The sequence below is a fragment of the Toxorhynchites rutilus genome, chromosome 2 (assembly GCF_029784135.1).
Source record: "Toxorhynchites rutilus septentrionalis strain SRP chromosome 2, ASM2978413v1, whole genome shotgun sequence".
In the NCBI taxonomy this organism is placed as follows: Eukaryota; Metazoa; Arthropoda; class Insecta; order Diptera; family Culicidae; genus Toxorhynchites; species Toxorhynchites rutilus.
Window position 1 is genome coordinate 245,952,199 of NC_073745.1, and position 24,366 is coordinate 245,976,564.

Sequence of the window (24,366 nt, forward strand, 5' to 3'; positions counted from 1 at the left end):
TGAGTATTGGCTTGGCTTTTGACATTGAAATTTGGATTGAACTTATATCTGTAAATAAAATCAGTTCGTTTTTTTTTTGCTAAACTGATTTCAATGCTGAGAAAAAAAATATCTTTAAGATAACTCTTCTTGCTCAAATCTCTGTAGGGGAAGGAGGCGGGACCATCATCATCATCATCATCATCATTTTTCAAAGTTCCTAAAAATCTATTTTTCCACTTTTCCAAAAATGCCTTATTTAAAAAAATTATAACTTTCGGACTACTGGATCGATTCAGATGGTTGACATATCAAATTGAAGCCAATAAACCAGTATTTTACACTTACAAAAAAGTTCTCTCATTTCTATTTTTTGTCCATTAATCCTAGACTCGTGCATTGGTCTCACAGATCGATACATCAATAATTTGTTGATTTCTCAGAAACATCAACACTTCGCCCTTTGCGATTCTCTCTAGCTTCCTCATTCGTTGTTCGTCATTATTTAGCGTATCGTATTGTAAGTTTTGTTACGAAGGGGACGTATAACACTTTTCAATTATAATCGGTCTGTGACATCGACGCGAGTATAGAAGTAACTTTTTTATGGAAAAATGACTTATCCTTTTTAGGATATAGTTCAATGAAATAAATAAATGTTAGCGGAGTAGAATATTTATTGAGTATAATCCATTTTGATTCTATTTTAGTCCTTTTTGTCTTGAAAAATCGGATTGAAAGGAAAACGAATGAGAACGTCGCTAGATTCATACGTGCAGAAGCAAAATACAAATGTTTGACATTCGTATACTCGCTAAATACAATGCACAATGGTACAGAAAGTGCATTTAAGTGGGAATAAGCATCTAGAGCTCGACAGTTATTAAAATTCGTGATTTCAAATTTTATATACTCAAATACAAAAAAATAGCATAGATTTAAAAATTCTAATTATGTAGAGTCGAAATGCTCTTTCAAATGCCGCCATTAAACATTTTATATGTTCGCCCAGGAAGAACGACAAACAAATGAAGAGAGTGTATGTTCTGGGAAGAAATATTAATAACTGATATTGACATTGTCAATTCTGCATCGCAAAATGTTTGTCTTAGTAAGATATAAAAATCTTCTAAAGACAGTTTGCATATAAAGTTTTAAATATGAAATTAAACCATAAAAACGTTTTTTTTTCATGGTGACCCTAACGCAACTACTATATGGGTTGTTTTACTAAATACTAAATAGAAAAACACTTTGTGCTTTTAAATTGCTTAAAATAACTAGGACTACAACATTATCGAACTATGTTCACCTATATCAATAAAAATAAGAAAGTTAGATTTTTTATTTCATCGTAAATTTTGGTAACCCTATTTTTGACAACATGAAAATGAGCGCTCTATCATATGTAACCACTTTGTTGAAGACAGTTTTTGTCTAGATTATTACTGTCGAGCTGTTTTCAACTTTAATGCGCATCCCGGACCATTGTCACACATATACAAATTTGTGAAAGAAATGCTGTTGTAGAAAAACTACAAACTATAACTGCGCTAGAGAAACTAATCGGTGGCTAATTATTATTTTTTAACATCAAATCGCAAACATCAAATGGACTAACCACGGGAATTCCATTTTCCGAATTGTCTCATTTTCCGTCAGAGTTTTCCGAATATTTTCAAATGTTATGTTTGGTTGGAATATATATATATATATATATATATATATATATATATATATATATATATATATATATATATATATATATATATATATATATATATATATATATATATATATAAATATGGATTTCTGTCTGTCTGTCTGATTCTTATGGACTCAGAAACTACTGAACCGATCAACATGAAAGTTTTGGTATGTAGGGGTTTTTGGGGCCGGGGAAGGTTTTCGTGATAGTTTGTGACCCCTCCCCCTCTCTAAGGGGGGCCTGCCATACAAATTAAACACAAATTTCTGCATCACTCGAGAATTAATCAACCAAATGAAACCAAATTTGGCATGTAAAGGTTTTAGGGTGCAATAAATGTTTCTATGATGGTTAGACTCTCCGCTCCCCTCTCTGAGGGGGGCTGCCATACAAATGAAACACAAATTTCTTCATTGCTCGAGAATTAATCAAGCAAATTAAACCAAATTAGGCATGTGAGGGTTTTAGGGTGCAATAAATGTTTCTATTGTGGTTAGACTCTCCACCACCAGTCTAGAGGGGGGGAGGGGCTGTCATACTAATGAAACACAAATTTCGGCATAATTTGAGAACTAATAAAGCAAATGGAACCAAATTTTGTATGTGGAGGTTTAAGGGTGCTATAAATTTTTCTATGGTGGTTTGACACCAGTAGTGAGGAATTAGTCAGATTCCGGCCGTGAAGCACGTGACCGACTGTTGTTCCTCCCCCAACAGCTCCCGCAGGTGAGTGTGGACACGATTCGGCTGACAGTGGTCTGGCTGACACAATGTAGTTATGAAGAAATCAAATTATCTAAAATCTATCAATGTCCATATGCTATACCAGAAAAACAAAATGAAGAAAAAACGAAGCAGTGGACCAAAATAGAAAGAATAAATATGAAAAAAACTATCATTTAATTAGGCGAATATGCTTAAGGTGCAGGAGAAGATAATGAAAAATATCTATCAGTGTGTAAAAAATTAACAAAAAGTTGTATTTGGCCGAGTTTTTCAGCTATCCACAACCATTAATGAAATATACTGATGCGGTGACGGAAGACGCATAGGTAGAATTATAGGTATATATTATTAAAAGATCAATCAATTACCGTATATTTAATACATATAAAGGTGGACCTATGTAAAACTTTTTTTCTGAGTAATATATTTTTTGTATTTTTTGTTACAGTTGGCTTTGAGAAATACAGATAAACTTAAAAATTTTACTCTAATCCCCTATTTTTAATCGCGGTTTTAGTATTTTTATATGAACAATATCGAAATAATTTAAACGAGTATTCTAGTCTAGAAATTTGAAAAAACTCAAATTTTTTTTCCTTAATATTTCTTTAGCTTAGACATTCAAGAATATACTCTAGAAAGGACTTATCGAAAGTCCTCTTATTTACCGAGTTAGAGCCATTTTTTTGTGGTGCTGTATCTAACCTGTTACGGCTATAACAATGAACTTCAAACGCGTTTTTCTCGGAATTAGTTTCTTCAAACTGGCGTACACGGTATCTCAAGTTCTACTGAACCGATTAATGTCGAAATTATATAGATACAATCTGCAGGCATTCTCTATCGCAGGAAATTTTACTATTTTTAAAAAATCGGGAAACATAAGAAAAATCGTTTATACCAAAACGTTTATGCCAAAAAACATGTTTTTGACTTGTCCGAGGTTCATGCGATAGCGACATCTCTACTGATTCAGAATCTGTTCGATTTTTTTTGTTTCAGATAACTAGAAGGGCTGGAATCGTGTACGTCATGGCACAACTTTTTTTTTAACCTTCTCACTTCATCAGCTCCTAACTATTAAAATTATGAATTTTTCGAAATTCGTGTCTCTACACTAGAATACCCCCTTAACCATCGTTCGTTTTTCAAACAGAACGAATTTATCTACACTGTTCAATGACAGATGGCGCTACGTCCGCTTCGTCGAACTTGCGTCTTCACATGCGCAAGTAAGTTATTGAATGAGCACCATGAATTATTAAAATTCTTCAAATCACACATGCTCGGATTGCAACACACAATCAAACCTGGTAAAACACCGACTGGAGAGCACATGAGTAGATCCAATGCGCATGTGGTTGAAGACAATTCTGAAATCATGGTAGGCGACTGCACAAGGACGTGAGAAATTGTGGTTCAACGAAGTAACAATAATCTGGAGTTCGTCGTCGACACACACTGTTCATACGACCGTTTCCATCTTATTCTTTAATGGTACTAACGTTTCTAACGCTCCTAACGTTCGCCTTTTCAACGTATTATTCTTTCCGTCGCTAATTGAATCGACGGAAAGAACAATACGTAGTAGAACCCCGATTATCCGCGGAATAGAGTTCGCCAAGGTCACCGCGGATTACGAATGACTAAAATGCGATCAAAAGGTTGAAAAACACAGAAAAAAAGATATTTCAGCATGAAAACTATGTTTTATCAATACACTAATAATTTTTTTTTTGTATTATCGTGACTTTCAGCGCGATTGGCTGGTTCGTCACTTTTACTTCCATTTTTGGTAGAATGTCGGGAGTGAGAATTGAACTCGTGACCTTTGCGTGAGAGGTATGGATGTTTCCACTACACCAGTTCGCTTCCTCACTAATAATTTATTAAACTGACCATCTGGAAGGTCACCAGGGCTCAGATAATGTGAAGGCCATGACAAAAATGAAAGTGCAAGAGCTCACCACTAACTGACAACTTTCGGAATCACCTATAGAATTATTATGAAACTCGCTTCCGCGGATAACCGAGGATGATCGAGGTTCTACTGTACCTAGTCCAAATTTTCTAGCCAAGAAACACATCTTTTTATTCCGAGTGACAAGCTCTTGTCACGATGCAGGTCAGATAAATCTCTTTGAAGAGGTACTTAAAAAAAAAAAAATTAAGAATTTCGTGAAACCATTAACATTGACACAATCTTCCTGTATACCCTCTTCTTGAGAAAATATGTCACCCTTCCATAATCGAGTCGACTGCCAGCAATCGGTTTTGTATCCTACTCACCATAAAGTTTGATTTCAAAATAAAGTCCTTAAAATCCATGTAACTGAGTCTGTAAAAATAAACGAACTAATAATAAAATCATGTCTTGTTCTGGTACATAGATTATAAAATGTATAAATGTATAATAAAATTCACTGGAAAAATTTGTTCGAGATTGGTAAAAATATACCGAAATGTTAGAACTGATTATAAAAAAAAGAAAAGAAAAAGCTTTTTGTGTACTAAAGGGTGAAATGAACAAATACTCACTTTTTTCGATTGTTTTAAAATGTTTGTATGTATGAAATCAGGCCTCTCTTTATGTACCAAAAAAAATTCAAACATTAACAGTCATATGTCGTAAAATACCCTGACCAAATCTGGGATTGTACTCTAAACTCCTGGAGGAATATGCGTGACGCTAATCACCCGGTCAGAGTTGTAAGTGATTAGTCAATACGATTTCTCACAACTGAAAAGTTTTCTAATAAATTTGTCTTTTTAATGGCTACAACCAATTAAATTTAAAGGTAAAGCATATGCATTACAAACCAAGAAGGTATGGAGAGGAAATAGATTCGTAACTTAAGCTTTGCTCCTGTACAAATATGAAATTTTAGCTTGGTGCTCTGTTTTCATGGGTCTGTATTATTCTCGCGAAAGTAAGAGTATTGACCATTGCCAACACTATTGACTAGAGTGCCTCAAAATAACTTTTTCGAAATGTTTCATTGACGTGCCAATTTGATTTTAATGCAAAACTTCAATTCCTTACGACTTTTGTTAAAAATATATTTCGATCAATAAAAAATCTTGTAAAATTAAACCCTCTTATATTTTTTCGCGTCCCTTATATCTCAAATAGCTCAAAAAGCGTTCAAGATGGGACTTTCCTGTCTCCAATCAAGTGTTTTTTTTTCATACAGGGTGCGGCAGCATAACTTCCTTTTTTCAAAACTCAATAAAAACTATTGTATGCATCGGAAAATATTTATCTATTTTTTATAATGTAAGTACATGTCTAATGTTTTTATTTACATTGTTTTGAAGATCAAATCTGTTAGTTGACGTCCCCCATTCTCCATACATTGCGTAAACCGATTTCTGGCGTTTGTCATGACTCTTGTTAGCATAGCAGGTGTTATGTTAGCAATTTCTTCTTGGATGTTGGTCTTAAAATCTTGTAGGGTTCTTGGACACGGGATTTAAAAAAAAACCCATAGAAAAAAAAAACAAAGGGACAGATCGGGAGAGCGTGCCGGCCATTCCAAATCGCCTCTAATTGAGATAAGCCGCTCTGGAAAGTGTTCCCTCAAAACAGCCATCGATGCTCTTGAAGTGTGTGCTGTTGCACCGTCTTGTTGGAACCAAGTGTCCCCCAAATCCAAATTTTCTATCCGCGGGAGAAAAAAAATTGTAGCATGTTTACATACCGGTCCGAATTCACTGTCACTGTAACCTAATCTTTTGATGCAATTCTCGTGGGTTGGTGTCAGCTCAGTAGCGCATGTTTTGTTTGTTAACCGACCCACACAAATGAAAATGGGCTTCATCGCTAAAAAAAACAATAGCACCCTCGGGAACGACATCAAGAAGAAGCTCACACGCGTTCATCCGAGAATTGAAGTCACGTTCTGAAAGTTCCTGCACTATCGCCATCTTATTGGGATGAGAATGAAGATCATCATGAAGAATTCTTCTCACAGAACGATCGGATAGTCCAAGGGCAGATGCGTGTTTGCGCGCAGAACGCCGTGGCGATCGCAACATTGACGCTCTCACTGCTTCAATGTTCTCAGGTGATCTAACGGGCCGAGGGACTCCAGTTCTTTCTTTTGTCGCACTTGCAGTTTGTCTGGATGTAGTGACCCATGTAACAATTGATTTGCGGTCCGGGAGCCAACTGGGCTAAATTGAAGCGATTCCGAAACGCACGCTGTGTTGCAATATTCGAACATCCGCTTGAAAAGTAAACCTCAACGGCAAAGGGACGCACCTCACTATTCCAACGCATTATGGCGACTGAACCGTGTCGGGACAAAACTTTACAGTATCCCCTCTTGAACGAGACCACTAGCGCTCCGCTATGACATCAACTAACTGAGTGGCGCGCATTTTAAAAAAGGAAGTTATGCTGCCGCACCCTGTATAAGGAATCATTACCCGGTTGAGACCACAGACTGTCTGAGAAAAGGTTCATTTGGGACACCCTACACTTGCGAAAACACAACCCCGCAAGCCCTTTTCTGGGTCATTGAAAATATCTCATTCTAATCCTCTAATTATTTTTTTCCTCAGAAATCAGTTTTAATAAAACGAGTAAGCAGTAATGTAATGTGTCTTCAGTTTAGTTTAAATGCACATGTACGATTTAGATCGGCATTTTGTCACAAATCTCAATTTTCCCAGCAAGTATCTACAGGATAATGGAGACCATCCAGAGGAACTGATTATACATGGAAAATTCTGCTCACATCAGTGCCACATTCGCTGATGCTGCATTCTATGAGAAGCGGGAACTTGTTTTTCGCTTCTGCTAGACAATTACCCAATATGTAGTTCTCAATTGGGCGGAATCGAGGTTTAGTGAATTAATGTCCTTTTAGAAGATAGTCATTCAGTTGTCCCGAAACCACTGTAGTACTTTTCCGCTGTTGTGGAAGCTTGCTAAATCAAAAAACTTCACAGATTCATTATGAACATAAATATACGAAAGAATATCATTTTTTCAGGAATTTCTGCTTATACATTTTAGAATCTTTGGAGTTTGCAGTCTTGTTTAAAACGAAAAACTTTTCGTCGTCAATTAGGATGCATTCTTCGTACTTTAAAAGAAGCGCATTGTACAACTTCCCTGTTTTTTGCCATGAGATTCTGCTTCAGTGTCCTGTTTGGTTACTCACTGGGCGGAAAAATCGGAAACCTTCTCGAACACGAATCCTTCTGACGGTACTTTCGCTGGCATTGAATTTCTTGGTGATATCATTATCTGACAGCCTTGGGTTTGCCTCAATCGTTCTCGATACCTTCAAATACAGCTTCCGATCCTTAGTTCCACTACGACTACTACGACTAGCCATTCGCACGGTCAATTGAGTCAATATCAATGACTTCGCGATTATTGAACCAGACCTAGTTAGATGATCGATATGGGTGTCCAAAATTATTTCTCGGTTCTCGGCATCCATCAAGTAAAACATCTTTGAAACAAAATGGCAAACTTTCCAGCGACGGATAGAGGAAACTTTTCAAAACAAAAAAACAGAATCTATCAATCTTTCAATATTGAACCAAACATAAGATTCAAGTCGAAAAAATTTCAGCCTAGATAATTGAGTAGACAAAGCACTTGGAAATGACCGATATTCTACCTTCATCAGGTTTGCCCTAAACCGATCGTATACTAGTCACAGAGTTCAAACTCCATTTCCGCTGGCTTGAATCTCAAGCAGTGGAAAAAGCTCAGGATAGCAGTAAATTGACTATTACAATATAGTACAATTCATATTTTGGGAAGTGATATGTGAACCCCACGTCACAAATATAAAGACGATATATTCACAAGGTTTTTGCACGCTGTTTCAAAAATTAATCGCCCAGATACTCCGAACAAACCGAACTGAAAGAACAACATTAGAGTTCAACAGTCGGAATCCGCAAAAAGTCAGGTGTTGTCATGTTACAATAGAATCCGACTGACAACAAATAAAATAAGCTGTAGAATATACACCAACAAATGAAATATTGTAGTAAATTTTCTGGATTTTACAGTCATTTAGTTTTTGCAAATTAAAATATGAAAATACGCTAAAAAAAGTGTTTGTAACGAATCAACCGGTTGTCACGTCACATTACGGCCATATATGTATAAAATGCATGTTAAAGTGCCTAAAAATATTTTCTGTTACAATCACCGTCAGCAAGACTGTCACATTCCACCGCCAATGCCTGGAGATGAAACACACGAGAATCCTTCGCACCTTTAGGCGGGGCGCGTGGCTCCGTAATATCGGCTAAGCTCGGGTATGAATGAAATTTCGATCGTAGCTAGAGTTGTCTCGTTTCAACTCCCGGGTACTTCGGACCGCGAGAAAGAGCCACCGCAGTCCGGCTGAAAAAAAAACAAAATAAAGAGAGGCGCTAAATGGCTCGCGCTGTGCAACACAGGTAGGTGAGGGTCTCTTTCGTTGAGCAAAATCAGCCGTCGTCGCTCACCTTTTTCTCTGCTCTGAAGCGTGTTCATCACCGCAACGGGGACCTGTGGACTCGTCGAGGCGGCTAACTGGAAGTCAGTGTCGTGTTGACTATCGGTGGGTTAGTACGAGTATCTCTCTGAATGTATGGCCAGATCGATTTCGCGTCTATGCAACTGCGAGGAAGAATAGGTTTCCCGTTCTGCTGTCACGTTTAAATCTCGCGCGTTCGTCCGCCGCGCCGCTAGGTGTCAAAGTGTTGTGCGCAGTGAGTTGACATTCGCATCCACCCACGCATTCAGTTGACAGCAAGCAACTGCTTGGTGGTGTCGGTGGTGTTGGTGTGCGTGAATCGAGGGGAAGCAAGTCTAGAGGAATACAGATCAACGGTGTTGTCCAATTGCAATAGCGCCTTATCGGCTGCGACTGATGCGAGGCGGTGACCCCCCACTGAAGTGCGGATTTTAAAGCTCGTCTCTCTGTCTCTGTTTGACCGACCGGCGGTGTGAAAAATCGATCCATTTTGTTCCGGCAATTTTACAACACTGTTTTTTTTTTAGAGAGTGAGTGACCGCAGTGACGAAAGCCAACAATTTGTTGTGGTTGTTTTTTTTCGGCGGCGGAACCAAAGGCCGATTTTGTGCGGTGTGTTTAGCCTAAGATAATTAACCGTCAAACAAGGAAACAAGTCTTTGATTGATATTTACACTTTCTCAGAAGCTCTGGACATGGGAGAAAAGTGATGCCCATCGGATGATGATAAAAATACCTGTGAAGATGATTTAGTGTGTGAAAATGTTCAAACAGCCTGGTAGTTCAATGAATGGTATATAGAAATTTTAGAATCGTTCACCGTGAAGATGATAGAGATCAACTGATCAAAAGACGAAAAAGATTTCTGCCATCGATGATTATTTTCAGTGACATAATATAGAAGAGTGAACTGTTGCGTTTGAAAAAGAAATCAAGTGTTTCGACAGAAGGGAAAAATCGACTGCTGCGTACACCGCTGAGGACGCAGCATCAGCAGGAGAAGCTTAGAACACTTTTCGGTTTGAATTTTATGGATATAATAGACGACCAGATTGTGCCATCGCCAAGCTTTTGGGTAATGCAGGTTAGTAGTGACAGCTTGATAAACGTATCAAAACATGCAGATAGTTTATTTTGGAATGTGCAATATGAGAATGCGTACTGAGAGAATAAATGTAACATTTATCCTCAATCATTCAAGAATTCGTATATTTTTCTTCCAATAGGACATGCCCCGTCGGTATATGGCTTTAAAAAAAAAGGTTATTTAAAGGGAAAACTATAACTGATAGTCGAACACCGATGTTAAATTTCATAAGATGATATGGCAAAACTTTTAGAATAAATAGTTCTAGTTTTCCATGAAGGAAATTATTTCTGCTTAGAAACGTGATAATCTGTAGGCAAATAGTTTGGGAAGCAAGGTAGATTCTAAGTCCGTTATTTTTTTCTGAAACGGTTGACCAGAAATAGTCGTGCTACAGTATCGTCCCTTCTTTAGTGATCAGTAGCGGCTAATTTATGTATTATCGGTATATACCATAGAATAACTTGTGATAGGAATATACTGTTTACAATCTACTACCGATTACAAGAAGCTGTGAACAACTTCTTGATTGATTAGATGTCACATTATCATTGTCAGAATGCGATAAGTAAATGAATGCGAAATTGTTTGAACGAACCGATGTTCTTTACATTTCCCTCTGATTTTTTTTGCATCTCTCTAGAGCACGCATAACTCGAACCACACATTAGGTTGGGCGAAGCTCATGCATTTCAAGATCTCAGTCTCGAGTTGACATATGTTTGAAAATCATCGAACGCATACTGTAGGAATAATCGACAGTATCGTAATAAATGGTTATCTGCACTCTGTTTTATCGAATAATGGTACAGGGCGGACTCCATTATATGTAGTTTCTGATTTCTTTTCACTGTATATAATCGAATCCTGTATATAATAGAGTCAAAAAAACATTTATAAATTCGTTTTTTTTGTATGTATTTTTTTTTGTTTTTTGAATATAAAAGAGAAATTTGATTTTTGATTCATCCCCTTAAAGTCAGAAAACACATTACTCATATGAAAAAAAAATTTCATCCAGATTATCTCGGGAAGCGATGAACGATCATATTTGATGAAAAAAAATGCTTCTACGCATTTGTTCGAATTTCAACAATTACAGAGCTATAGAACTTTTTTTGTTTGTTTTGGACTCTGTTGCCTCAAACTGGCTCTACATTAAGAAGTACGCTACGGCATACGATTCTGTTGCTTTAATTTGAAAGATGAGAAAATTTAGTACAGGATATAGTAGTGAAATATCTGAATTAGTGGATTTTAATAACATTTTGGAAGTGAAAAACTTCAAAGTTAATAATTTTTAATGTGTTATAATCAATTTAATTCTAAAAAATTATAATAAACTAGATTGTGTCTATCAATTAAACTGAAGCTCTATAATCGGTCTACAATTTGTTCTTTGACACCCAACTTTTATCTTTCTTAGTTTGGCTGCAATATCGATATAAACAATTCTTGGTGAAAATGCAAGCAAAATATTGATTTTTACTCCACTGTACATGTAATAGCCACTTAAATTTCAACTAAACGTTAAAAAATTACATTTCTTCTTGAAATAAGACATTTTTGAAACATAAAAGAAAACATATTTTTTTCTAAACTGTATATAATCGTTTGGACTCGATCGTTTGGATTGTATATAATCGAATCAGATATAATCGAGTCTGTATATAATAAATAATAATATAAAGTCAGCTGGCTGTGGGCCTTGCAAGAAATCATGAATGGCAAATTCAGGGCCCCAAAATCGTTAGAAATTGGAACAAATGTATTTGGAATCAGTAAGTTGATAATAGCGGAAAATCAGTCAGTCATTTGACTTCCAACTTTCTCATTGATATCCATTTTTTCAGTATATATACCGGAGGCAGACCGAAACGCATTAAACCTGAAAATCAGTCAAATCCATTCATTCATCCTCGAGTTAAATCGTGACATACGGGGACCAAATTATTTTAATTTATATAGATTCCTATGTTACAGAGCAATAACATGAATGCTGTTACATGTTACAGCATTCATGTTATGTTACAGAGCAATGTTACAGAGCAATAACATGAATGCTGAATATTTGTCATTCATGAAATATTGTTAGAATATCAGTTTAAACTGTACTTTTTCAACCGAGGCATTGAATGATTGGAGCCAATGTATTGATGAAGGGATTCAAAAAAAAAATTCGATGCGTGACATGAATCGATAGAATTACTAGAATGTATCCTTACAAAAAGATCCAGTTACTTTGAAAAGCACACACTCGATTCTTATCTCCATGACTTATAAATACAGAGCTATCGATTTGGTGATTTGGGAAATACAAAAAAAATGTATTCCACTATTTTTTCCTTATTTTATTGTTTGCACTGTGCGATGAAATGAGAATTCTAATCAAAAATAATTATTGACAACTTTTCGCCCATTCTAGTTCATGTCTATGACTTCCGGGATTGACGTGTTGACTTCGCTAAATCTCGAAGTTATGCGATTCTTAAGAACTTTTCGCAGAAGGCTTACCGTATGTGTAAAATATCTGCAAGTTTCACATCTTTCGAACACACAAGAAAATTAATAAAATGTTACATTATTGTTAGTTTGATGTGACGATATGAGCAAGACGTTTTCGGTAATGCTCGTCTATTTGGTAGGCAATTGCGCCATAATGAATTGTTGAAAAAAGTCTCCGCTCTTGGATAATAAGTATATAGTATAAATTACTTTTATCATTAGGGCACGTTTGTTCAGGCCCGCTGGTAATTGTAATAAAATGAAAATGAAATGAAATGGGAACGTCAACAAGGTCATTTGAATTCATATCAACTTAGGCAAAATAAATCTTACCCTTTATATATTCGACAGTGTAACCAAGGTAACCGGTTCCAAATTTCAGATTTCAATTCGTGAGATACCAAAACTTTTATTCAAAACAGAAAACTAGACATGAGTTTTTTAGAGTGAAGCAAAACAAGTTGAAGAAGGTGATTTTATTTTCCCACCCTGTGATCGACTGGGTTTCTGGGTTCCCACCGTTTTCAAAGCTGTTACTCTCCTAGCAACCTTCAACAGCTTACCTGGTTCTCGGAGTTCCGGATTTTCGGAAATGTTCCGGTATGAGACCACTGCTTCTGTAATAAAAAATATTTAATTTAATCACTAACCGAACGAATATGAACATGAAAATTGTTATTTCGGAAATCTTAGTTCAAACTGCTCTGCATGTGAAAAACTAATTGGATTTAAATCTGTGAGAAAATGATATAGATACAAACATTTGAGTTCACGTGAAAGTGTTTTTTTTTGCCGAACAAATAACGGTTGATTAAGGGGACTAAATATCAACACGTTTGATCTGGAGTGAAGAATAATCTTTGGAAAATGATAATGTCGAGATGATTAGTACAAGAAACATGCCCTTGTAAAGGGTACATTTTACGAGTTAAGTAAAAAATGAAAAACCCGGTTTCCGGTGTTTAAATTCTGTTTAAGTATAATAATAAATTTAGACAGCCGATTTATAAATAAATTGTATTATTGAATTAGAATCGACATATATGTTTAACAAAGATTTCAAGCAAGTTTCTTCATTATTATTCCAACTTATGTTCTTTTTTGGAATAGCCATAAAAACTCCAGTGTGCCAATCAAATTTCGGAACTCAAACTATATCAAACATTCATATATAAGGAGATTCTACTACCTGGCCAAACGGTTACGGAGAATGTTACTCCGAACACATTTAAATCGCTATTAAATCGATGTAAAGTGGTATTGAAGCCAGAGGAAATTACTTTGAATAACAAATTCCATAAATATTCATGTAACTTGTTTAAAAGTTTATTTTCACTATCAGTTCCAAACTTCAATTGACACACTGTGTCTTAAGATAACATATTTATTCAGCGAAATTAGAAAGGAGCATATGAAACACTATCATGTTGTTACGGGTTGAACAAAACATGTTTCACCTTCACCCATTGAATTGGTATTCTCCCTAACAATTTGATTGATTAAATTGAGAACTGAAGTTGTTTTTCATAAAATTGAACAGGAAGCTGCTTTTATGCTATAACAGGTGACAGCAGATCGATACCATTGCTATTTTTTTCTACGTAGATCTAATGTCAAAAGTACGTTGATTAGTTACATGACTATAGTATGAAAATTCATATTCATTTTTTAATATACTTCAGCAGTTTTGAACTGATATTTTGATAAGTGAACACACAAATCTTCTTAATCCAAGTGAGTTAAAGCCAAATGAAACATTGAAAATAAGTGTCTGAATTCGTACCGACGAAAAATAATCGAGTTCTTAAATCAACAATTATCAATATTCACATAATGCTTGAACCAATCATTGAAATGGGCCTTCAATAATGCATACGAAGAATATGATTGCAAAGTTAAATCTACTTTAAAGTACTTAAAATGAAGTAATACAAATAATTCAGTAGTAACTGTACAACTTGACGTAAAATGATGTAAATAGAGATAATTTCTTAAATGGAAATGGGATTTTAAGTTACCGTGGAAACTTTTCACGTGAAATTAATAACACATTTCTTGAAGAAAACCGATTCGTAATTACGTTTAATTTATCATAATCAAATGGTGTATTACTGAACTAACCATCACAGCAGAAAATACAAAACCGTAGATTGTATGAGGTGGCTCAAAATTCGAATTTTTAGCGCTAGGTAATGTGTTCACGAAGTCTCAGTAGGACTTGGAGATGATGAGCTGTAACTGTCAGAACAAAGGACACGGGACGCGATACAGAACACATTGTAGCTGAATTGAAGCTAAATCGACCGTTCAAGAAAAACGCGCTTTGATTTAATTCATACTATGATGCGTAATGAATGGCCCTATATTTCTCGTTATATCTTTATATACAGCAATTCCATGCCAAACCGATATAGTGGTTCTCAGATTTTCGTGAAAAGTGGTAATTTTGTTCTTTATCGCAAAACATTAGACCCATACCTTTTTTAAATTTTTTTTGGGTAGCTCGAAAAATCAACTTTTTTTTTAATTCATAACTTTCGAACTACTCGACCGACTCAGATGATCGATTTGGATTTTGCTTTCGTCATAATTAATTGTATTTGGCTTTTGTTGTTTTCATGGCTTTGGCCCTTTAGGTCTTATATTTTTTATATTTTTTCTTTAAATGTGAGGTTTTTTTACATAACATATCCAAAAATCAGAGATGTGTTTTTTTCTCGTTTTTAAGTTATGATTTTTCAAAATCAACAAATGGTCCGGAAAATCATTTGTCCAAAAATGGCTTTTTCAAAAAATCATAACTTTTGAACTACAGGACCGATTCAAATAACCGTCGTATAAAATTGAAGCCAATGAGCTATTCTTTCTGGAAAAGTACTATACTTGAGAAAAAATGGTTTCTAGTCGCATAGATCTAGTCTAGTTGCATACGAAATGTAACGTAAAAAACCTCAGCTTTCAAGAAAAAATATTAAAAAAAATATAGCGTCCTTAATCTTTAACCGAGAAAACCACATTCAATTATTACAAAAACGAGAACCTAAACTTTCCGCATGTGAAACATTTTTTGGAAAAAGGGGGGAAATTTTGATTTTATTTAACTATCGGTTAACTTTGAAAATTCATAACTTGAAAACGAAAAAGAACACATCTCTGTTTGTGAGATATGTTATGTAAAAATCAGCTTTCAAAAAAATGTATGAAAAAAATATAGCGCCATTTAGTGCAAAGCCATGAAAACAGCAAAAAACAAATACAATCAATAATTTCGAAAATAGAATCCGAACTTTTTCAAGTATAATATCTTTGCATAAAAAACTAATAGTACTAATTTAAAGGAAGATTCCTTCATTAAAGATCAATTCATCAATTCATCAATTTATAGTAGATTCATACCTTTTTTAGTACCCAACATGAGAAACCAAATAGTGAAAACGATGCTTGTTTTTTACGGTTTGCTGTCACTTTTTTTGTAAATATTTATTATTATAAATTATAAGTTGTACCGATACATGTACACATTGAAGAGTATACCTCAAATAATATTTTCATTATTTAATTATTTATAACATGAGAGCCAGTACTTCAATTTTTTTTCAAAATGAGGTGTTCGGAATTTAACTCGATAAACGTTTCTATGAGAGGGGACTCTGAAAGGGGACTCCCATACAAATGAAACACAAACGTCTGCATAACTCGAGAACTTATCAAGCAAATGGAACCAATTTTAGGATATGAGGATTTTTGGGTACGAGAAATGTTTCTATGATGGTATGACACCCTTTCCTCCTCTAGAAAGGAGAGGGGGTCCCATAAAAATAATGCACATATTTCAACCAAACATATTCCAACAAAACATGACAATTGAAAATTTTCGGAAACTCTGAAGGAAAATTGTAAAATTTGAAAAATTCAATTCGCATGTGTTCTACAAATACTACCTTAATTACTTAATTACTACCTTGCGTTGTAACGACACACCAACGCTCCTGTTGATCGTTACATGTAATTTTATATTGCAAAAATTTTAGAACATATTCACAAGCGTTGTTAGTCCACTTGATGTTTGAGGTAACGAAATTGATCGTTGTGCAAAAGTGGAAATGGATTTTAATGTGATAAAACGCACTCCTATATTGTCTTCTATCTATATAAATAAAAATGAATCGCCGAATTTTTTGATAAGAGCAAAACTCGAGAAAGGAATTGTCCTATTTAGGATTGTCTTCATTCTATCACATTTTCTGTATCAAATATTTATTCAATGTAACGTAGAAATATGTTATTTGCAAGTGGATGAAAAATCATGCACGAGAATTGTGTCTGAAAATAATCTGTTATTATAATGTCGAGTTTTGGTAGAAGTACTGAAAGTTTATAGTAAAAAATAATTTTAAAGGATAGTGTAGAAGATCAATCAATGAACAGTTCTGCGATTGGACCCATGAACGTGCGCTTAGTAAGAAAACGTGGATATGATAACGAAAAATACATTTTGGGCGGGACGAAGTTTGCTGGGTCAGCTAGTATATCATAAAAACGATACCCTATATAGCCCTCGAAGTGCTTGCGGCCGATTAAATGTAAATAAAAACGATATTTCCACAGTTTCCTTGAAAATCGCGTAGAAGTTATCTTCTTTATTCCGACATTCTTTAATTACTACCTTGCGTTGTAACGACACACCAACGCTCCTGTTGATTTTTACATGTAATTTTTTATTGCAAAAATTTTAGAAATCATACTTTTGCTGTTATTAATTCATACTTTTGCTGTTATTAATAACTGCGTAGCTAATTGCTTTTCCAGACAATTGTTCTTCCTTATAGATGAATGAAAATGTACCAAAAAATAGCTTCACGATTATTTTCCTTAATTCTTATTAGAAAATATTTCGGAGGAAGAATGTGCAGAAGTTTCATCGAACTTCTCTATAACCATATTCCATAATGCTAATCGCTTGCGATGACTCTAAAAAAAAGCTTTGACGATAATAGCAGCCGAATAAGGGTTTATGAGATAAACTGTAAGCAAATTATTCCATGTTACATTATTTACAAAAAAAAAACTCAAATGATCAGATTTATTGATAAATGATAATTCAAATCGAATAAATAATATTTCACTTTAGGTAACACTTACAACAAAAACCACGATGGAAAACATAATGATGTTTATTATTCTACACATAAAGATATGACATACAATGTTAACAAATTTCGTGGGGTCTCTAAATATATCATGATTGTCATCTGCATATTCGTAGACCACGACCACGCGACCCTCGTCGTTAGCTACATCTCAATAATGTTGAATGAAATATCATCTTGAGCCAAATTTTTCAATCAAACAAAGTGATCGAAAAACACTATCATCCTGCATTCTTGATTTATTTACTCACATTCAATTTACATAATCAACGAAAGCTGCTTTCTAACCAAACGCAATGGATTACGCACCTGAAGAAACGGTCGGATTTTCGCTCACACACATCCGTATACACATACAATCTCACAGCCGGGGTCGCTTCTATTTGGTCGACATCCCGCATAACCACAAATGAAGATGGGCGCAAGGGCAAACAAATGACCATTCCGATAAACAAAATTATCATAAGCGTGCACAAAGTGTCTTCGAGAGATTTCTATAAATAATTTTTCATTTTATACCCGCGCGAGAAAGAAAAAAAATAAGATTTCCAACAATCGTCGGCTGCTTCTGCCGTTTGCTTAAATTGCGTCTCCCCTTGGCGCGCGTGAATAAATCAATAAATCGAAGTGATCTCTCTACAGGTGAGAATAGATGTGTGTGGCGAGTGTTTGGTACAGCGGCGAGAGGTGCAATAAATTGCCCCCCGGCCGACTCGAGTCGACCAATAGTCTAGGATGTGCGCTAGGAAGATCATCCCTATTTGGCTTTTATTTTCCGATAGTCAACACATCGGTGCGAAAGTTGTGGAGATATGTATATGGAAAAGAAAACCGATAATTGATTAAAAATTTATGCGAAATCGAAAATGTGTCAATCGATCAAAATAATGGATGCAATAATCGGGCTGACTCCGTACCAACGGATCACCCACAAAAGTCATCTAGTAGATTGATGACATTAAGGTAAATCGAACTTACATCATCCGGAGGATAGCAGCAGGGGTGTGATTAGCTCTGGCTCGGCTCAGCGCGGGTCATCGCCACGCGGGCTGGACATTTCGCAGAATCATACGCGCACCAGCCAGGCGAATGATGGAGTGTTTGAATGAAATTTGAACCCTGTCTCGCTAGACTGCTAGGCTCGAGTGAGTGTCCCTGAATGCGTACAGCCCACTGATAACGCAGCTAATTGATACGTGGGTGTAATGAATTACACCTACTGCCATTCATCAAGCGCCGCGTCGTTCGTGTTTTGGTCGCCCACTGTTGGTTTGACATTCGCTGCTCGTAAATCGGATGATTAGAAAATGGATTTGCAAAATTCTACTTGTTTGGGTATTTCGTCACAAATAAGATTAGAAGAAGTTATTGCAACGCTCTGCTTATGATATGTTGATCCTGTGAATCATTGTGTACATGAAAATATCAGTGCTTTCGGATCAAGCAGACACCGATCGCCAATGGTACTTTAAAGTCAATGTTTCGAAACTTCCCATAAACACAATTTTATCTTGCCCGGTCTGTATCGCTGACTCTCTCTCCCGCCGTCAAGTTGAAACACTTTTACAATGTTTGCTTTCCAATGAACTTGTCGTGCGAACCCTGTAAACGACACACATGTGCCACAAATCATCGCGCTCCGTGGCACAGAACAAGCTTATGTGACTTTTGACGCGGACACCATTGCAAATGCCTATGCTAACGGATGGAAATTTCGGTATTTACATTTGAGGTTTCTTATCGATTTTGCAACTCCAACGTTTGACCGACGCGGGCCGGTGCCGTATTATCAGCGCTTCGAGCGCACTTTCGAAGCGCAACAGTTTCGCGCGCACACATTTTCTTATCTGCCCCAAGTGCCAAGTGAGCTTATTGAATATTTTGTCCAACATCGCGTCTCTGGACGCGCGGCTGGCTCTGACAAGACGGATATGAGTCGGATGATTAGTAGTACACGAAGATAAGTGACATGGGAATTGCATCGCTGTGTACATGAGTTTCACTTTTGCGCGTTTTGAATATGTAGTAGAAGTTGAACGCACAAATATTCGTGTCCAAAATTTGGGTACCAGAAACAAAAGAAAATCAAAAATTTGAGTCTGGTAGATTCGACTTTCAAATAGTTCAAAGTCGAATTATTCGAATCATACACGCTAAATCTATATTAGTTCTTCCGGAATTGCTACGGAACGCATTCAATTTGACTATTTTTAACTTATATTCATCTATCCTTGGTTCAATATACTACATTAAACAAACTCGACCATTATCAAGTTACATATTTGGATGACGTGTGATATTCATCTTCATCAAATCCCACAGTATAGAGGAAGGTGTCCCTAATCCGACCCCCTAAATTGCAACGGTCTTTCGTCACATAAAAGTCTTGTTTTTCCTTCGACTTCGGCATAGAAATGTTTATTATAACTCTTTAACTATGTTTCTGACTTGTCGGTATGGTTCGTGAGAGGGGAAAACAGAGGCCAAATCGGAAGTCCCTTTTTTTGGTGGTTCTAAACTCGAAAACGGAATAGTTCATAGTAAACGACTAGCTATAGGCATTTCTAGAACTCTGTAACATCACTTACGCATACCATCCGACAAATTTATTTCTACTCATCGAGAGCGACATATTCGATTAGATGCTCGTTTTGACATATTTTTTATATTTTATATTCATTTAAACAAAATAAAACTTTCTGACACATCATACACTTCAAGCCCATGGTTAGTTATGTTATATTCTTCCCATACATTGCTGATTATATATATATGAAATGCTCACGATGTTCGTGTTCGAACTCCTCCGAAACGGCTCGACCGATTTTCATGAAGTTATGCACTGAAAACTTGGTAGGCATGAGAATAGGACGTAAACTATATATGATACCGCTGGGGTACCGATTACCATATGTTTTATACCGATTAGGGTGGTCCTATGCAAAAAAAAATCTAAATAATTTTTATTTCTTTTTTTTTATAAATTTGGCATAAAAGCACATATAACCTCAAAGGTTTACCTCCATTTTCTATTTTTAATCGCGATTTTAGTATTTTGGTATAAATAATATCCAAATAATCGACCCGTCGATTGTTTTTCAAAGAGAACGAATGTCATCCGGCCTTGAAACGCAATGCGTATAGACGACATTGAGCTTCGTGTTCCATTTCTGTGAAGCGTAAATTGTTATGAATTTTCGAGTGAAATAAACACGCTTTTAAAACAAAAATTTTAAATGAACTATGACTCTATTGTGTGTTCTGCGTAACAGAATAACGTATTCTTTACAGGTAGGGAAAATATCGGACGAAAATAGTCTCTGATAATTATTTTATATTCTGGATAATATTTTGGCTGAAATGCAAGGAGATTAATAGAAAAATAGTTGAGTTAGGGTAAAGGCTATGTCTACTAAGTATTCAAACAACATCGAATAAACATTTTCATTCAAATTTCAACAATTTAAATTGCTTTCGGGTCTGCTAATGACGAAATATGGGTGATTGTTCGATATTGTTACCACAAACATAGCCTTTTTCTATAGCCTTGTATGGCAGATGGAAACTGTACAATGCATTTTCTTAAAGATTTCACCAACGACACGACTGCAAGCCTAGATGGATGTCCAATATATCAACGAATAAAAACTGATAATGACGGACAATCATTCATAAAAATTAACAACGCAGACATTGACATGGAAAACCGTTCAGTAGTGCCATATTCGCCTCAGCTGAGCAAAACATTCGATGATGAGCAACAAATTTGCAACAACGAAATTTATTCCTTTTTTCAATTTACATTTAACGTTCAAGAGAACAAACATTTCAGATTCGTGAATGAAATACATCGGGAATGGAATACAAGGAATGTTTTTTGTTTTTTTTTAAATTTTTGTCATCGACTTGGCGCTATATACCTCGGTATGTCAAACACAAGTATGAAAGAAAGAGTAACGAACGGTTCAATTATGTGCAGATCTTTAAAACATTTAAACACACTTACAATACAACATATTCACTAGAAATAATTTTTATGGCAGAACAACGTTTGCCGAGTCAGCTAGTATATTATAAAATATAAAAAACATAATTTTTGGTCTTGTTTAAATTTTGATTATTCGAACTTCAATCTAACTAAATCTTGAGCAACTGTTTGTTTTCGTGTTCATATTGTATGATTGGAAAGTAATCTTCATCACCTCCTAGTTTATCTAAATATTGTATATCATCTACTTAATTAAAGCCTTTGTTTCTCATTGCAAATTAGCGAGATTATGTCGGCGTCTCAAATAATTCTTATTCTTTACCGATATCTATCTAGGTATGAACAATACTTGCGAGGGATGACGTCGTCATACAGTAAACTAAACTCTAGCATCCAGCCTATGTTTTCCAAGAACGTTGTTGAGAAACATACATCCATATTCAGATTGATTAACAACAAGACCAATTAGCCATTTAGTGGTGGTCACTGAATATTCGATAGTTTCTCGAAAAGTACATTTATCTATATTTCAAATAGTCTTATCAGTAGCCTTCTGGTTGATAGTTATTTATTGGCCAACTTACTCCAGTGGGTATTGTACAGTATGAGGCATCTACATCCAAAATTAATTTTTTTGCGCATTTTTTGGCAACCCGATTTATTTTATTAAAAGAGCTTTAAAATAACACAAATGTGCTACTCTTCCATAGCGGTGTAGCATTTGTATAATATATATGCTATACACCCAAACTAGCATTATCAGAAAACATGCCATTTCCTGCCTTGAAGCGTCAAATAGGCAAATAATGCCATCTGTGTATGTATGGAAGCAGACATCTCTTTCTTTTTTATTTTTTAATTTTTTTTTGAAATTGCATCCAAAAAAAGCCCAAACGACGAGAACGGGGATCGAACCGAGGCCGGCTAGAATGCAAGACTGTTTTACACGACCACGCTATCCACATGGCTAATGATACTGTTCAGCAAATGCGTAATAATATTGTACCTGTTTATAAAATGAAGTTGGAAAGTGTTCTATCTTGGTCTGGGCCGTGCCTGTGGCAAAGTATGCGGAAAGCTTATTTGTCTTTTGTTTCGCTCGCTCGTATTAATCTTATATTGCTGTACCATGTATATTATACAAATGCTTACCAGTATTTGAGAGTAATTTTCTGTTATATTATGTCTCATTTAAGGTGAAGGTGGAAGCTAGCCACATATGGCTGCCACAATGGCGTTCATTTATTTCATCTCTCTTAACCCTCGCCCGAAAAAGAATAATTTTGCGAAACAGTGTGAAGAAAATTATCGTTTTCGCACACTTCCCATCAAGTAATATCTACCAAACTCTAATCGATTACTCACAAGATATTAAATTTCCATCTGCTGTCGCACTGTATACTGAAAAAAGTCGGAAAACTCAAGCTAGTGCTCTGAAAGTTAAATTTTCATTTTTCAATCTTCGGCAAAGGTTTTGCTTGAATTGGTGAAAGCATCGTTATTTTTTCGACACTGATACCAGACAACATAATCGAAACAGCTATAAAAACCACTCAATAAAATGTTATTCCTGAGTCACTGCCACGGCTGCCTATGCTTTCAAAAACAGTAAACGGAAAAGTATTACATTCAATCAAAATGCCTCGGCCAACGAAGAGAAGGGATAAGGCTCTCCAACTTGAATATGTGAAAACAATACGATCAACGAAGGAAAATATTAAGAATTATCAACATCGAGTTACTATGCGGAATAGCTTGTTAATACCTAAAGAGCCCCAGTTCGCATGTGTTATAAATTTGCTCATATCACGCTCGCGTATAATCAGAATTTTACTTCATATGCAAATGCACCTTCTATATATATTTATATTTGCAATTGTTCATCGGAACATATCGTTCATACATTTTACTTTAGTATTGAATTGTTATTTTTTTTCAAATGTATTCAAAGACTCGTGCCAATGAAGAGCCACACAGTCTGATGAGTGAATTAATCTATTTACGTATGCTTTGCTCTTCTCTCACAAACACTATTACCCGATTTTTACACGTGAGTTTACCTATACTACTTCAATGGCTAGTTTCCACCTTCACCTTAATGTAATAAGTCGGGATGACAAAACATGAGCTAAAAATTTTGGGTGTAGCCAGGGTTGCCAAATATAATTTTCAAAAATCAGGAAGAATGAAAATAAAAATCAGGAAGAAATCAGGATAGCTCATAATGAGTTGTCCGGAAAGTTCGTGCCGATTATTGATCAAACGCATCATTTTTATAGACGGACATATATTCATTTTTTTATCAAAAACGTTTATTAATCAGGCTCAATTACTTATTATCTAACGTAGTTTCAACATAAAATATAACTTATTTTCTATATAATCAAGACTAACTATTTAATAATAACAAGATCTAAACTATATTGATCAGGGCTTACACTACACCCAAAGTTAAATTTTAGCACATGTTATGACATCCCGATTTATTATATTAAATCAGCCGAAAAATAACAGAAAATGCCCTACTCTAAAATACGTGTATATCATTTGTATAATATATATGCTAGAGCCAATATGAGTCAATTTGAGCGAGCGAAACAGGAGACACATTGAAATGGAAGCATATGAAAGTTAGGGTGGCAATGGATGTATGGGAAAAAAAATCATCATCGAATTTCAAAAACCAACCATGTACATTTTGTATATTGGCCCAAAAAAATTATCTGTGC

At 35.4% G+C, this 24,366-nt stretch overlaps 1 protein-coding gene across 2 annotated transcripts in view; it reads left to right on the top strand.

Annotated features, from left to right (window-relative positions):
- The first annotated feature begins 9,005 nt into the window (after positions 1-9,005).
- Positions 9,006-24,366, top strand: part of LOC129769080 (dendritic arbor reduction protein 1-like) — a 271,705-nt gene continuing 256,344 nt past the window's right edge. The window contains exons 1-2 of one of the 2 annotated variants that reach the window (XM_055771095.1): positions 9,006-9,377; positions 9,435-9,991. In XM_055771095.1, the coding sequence (XP_055627070.1) occupies positions 9,938-9,991 (54 nt within the window). In that variant the 5' untranslated portion in view covers positions 9,006-9,377; positions 9,435-9,937. The remainder of the gene's footprint in view (positions 9,378-9,434; positions 9,992-24,366) is intronic. The other variant, XM_055771096.1, reaches the window with a different exon arrangement.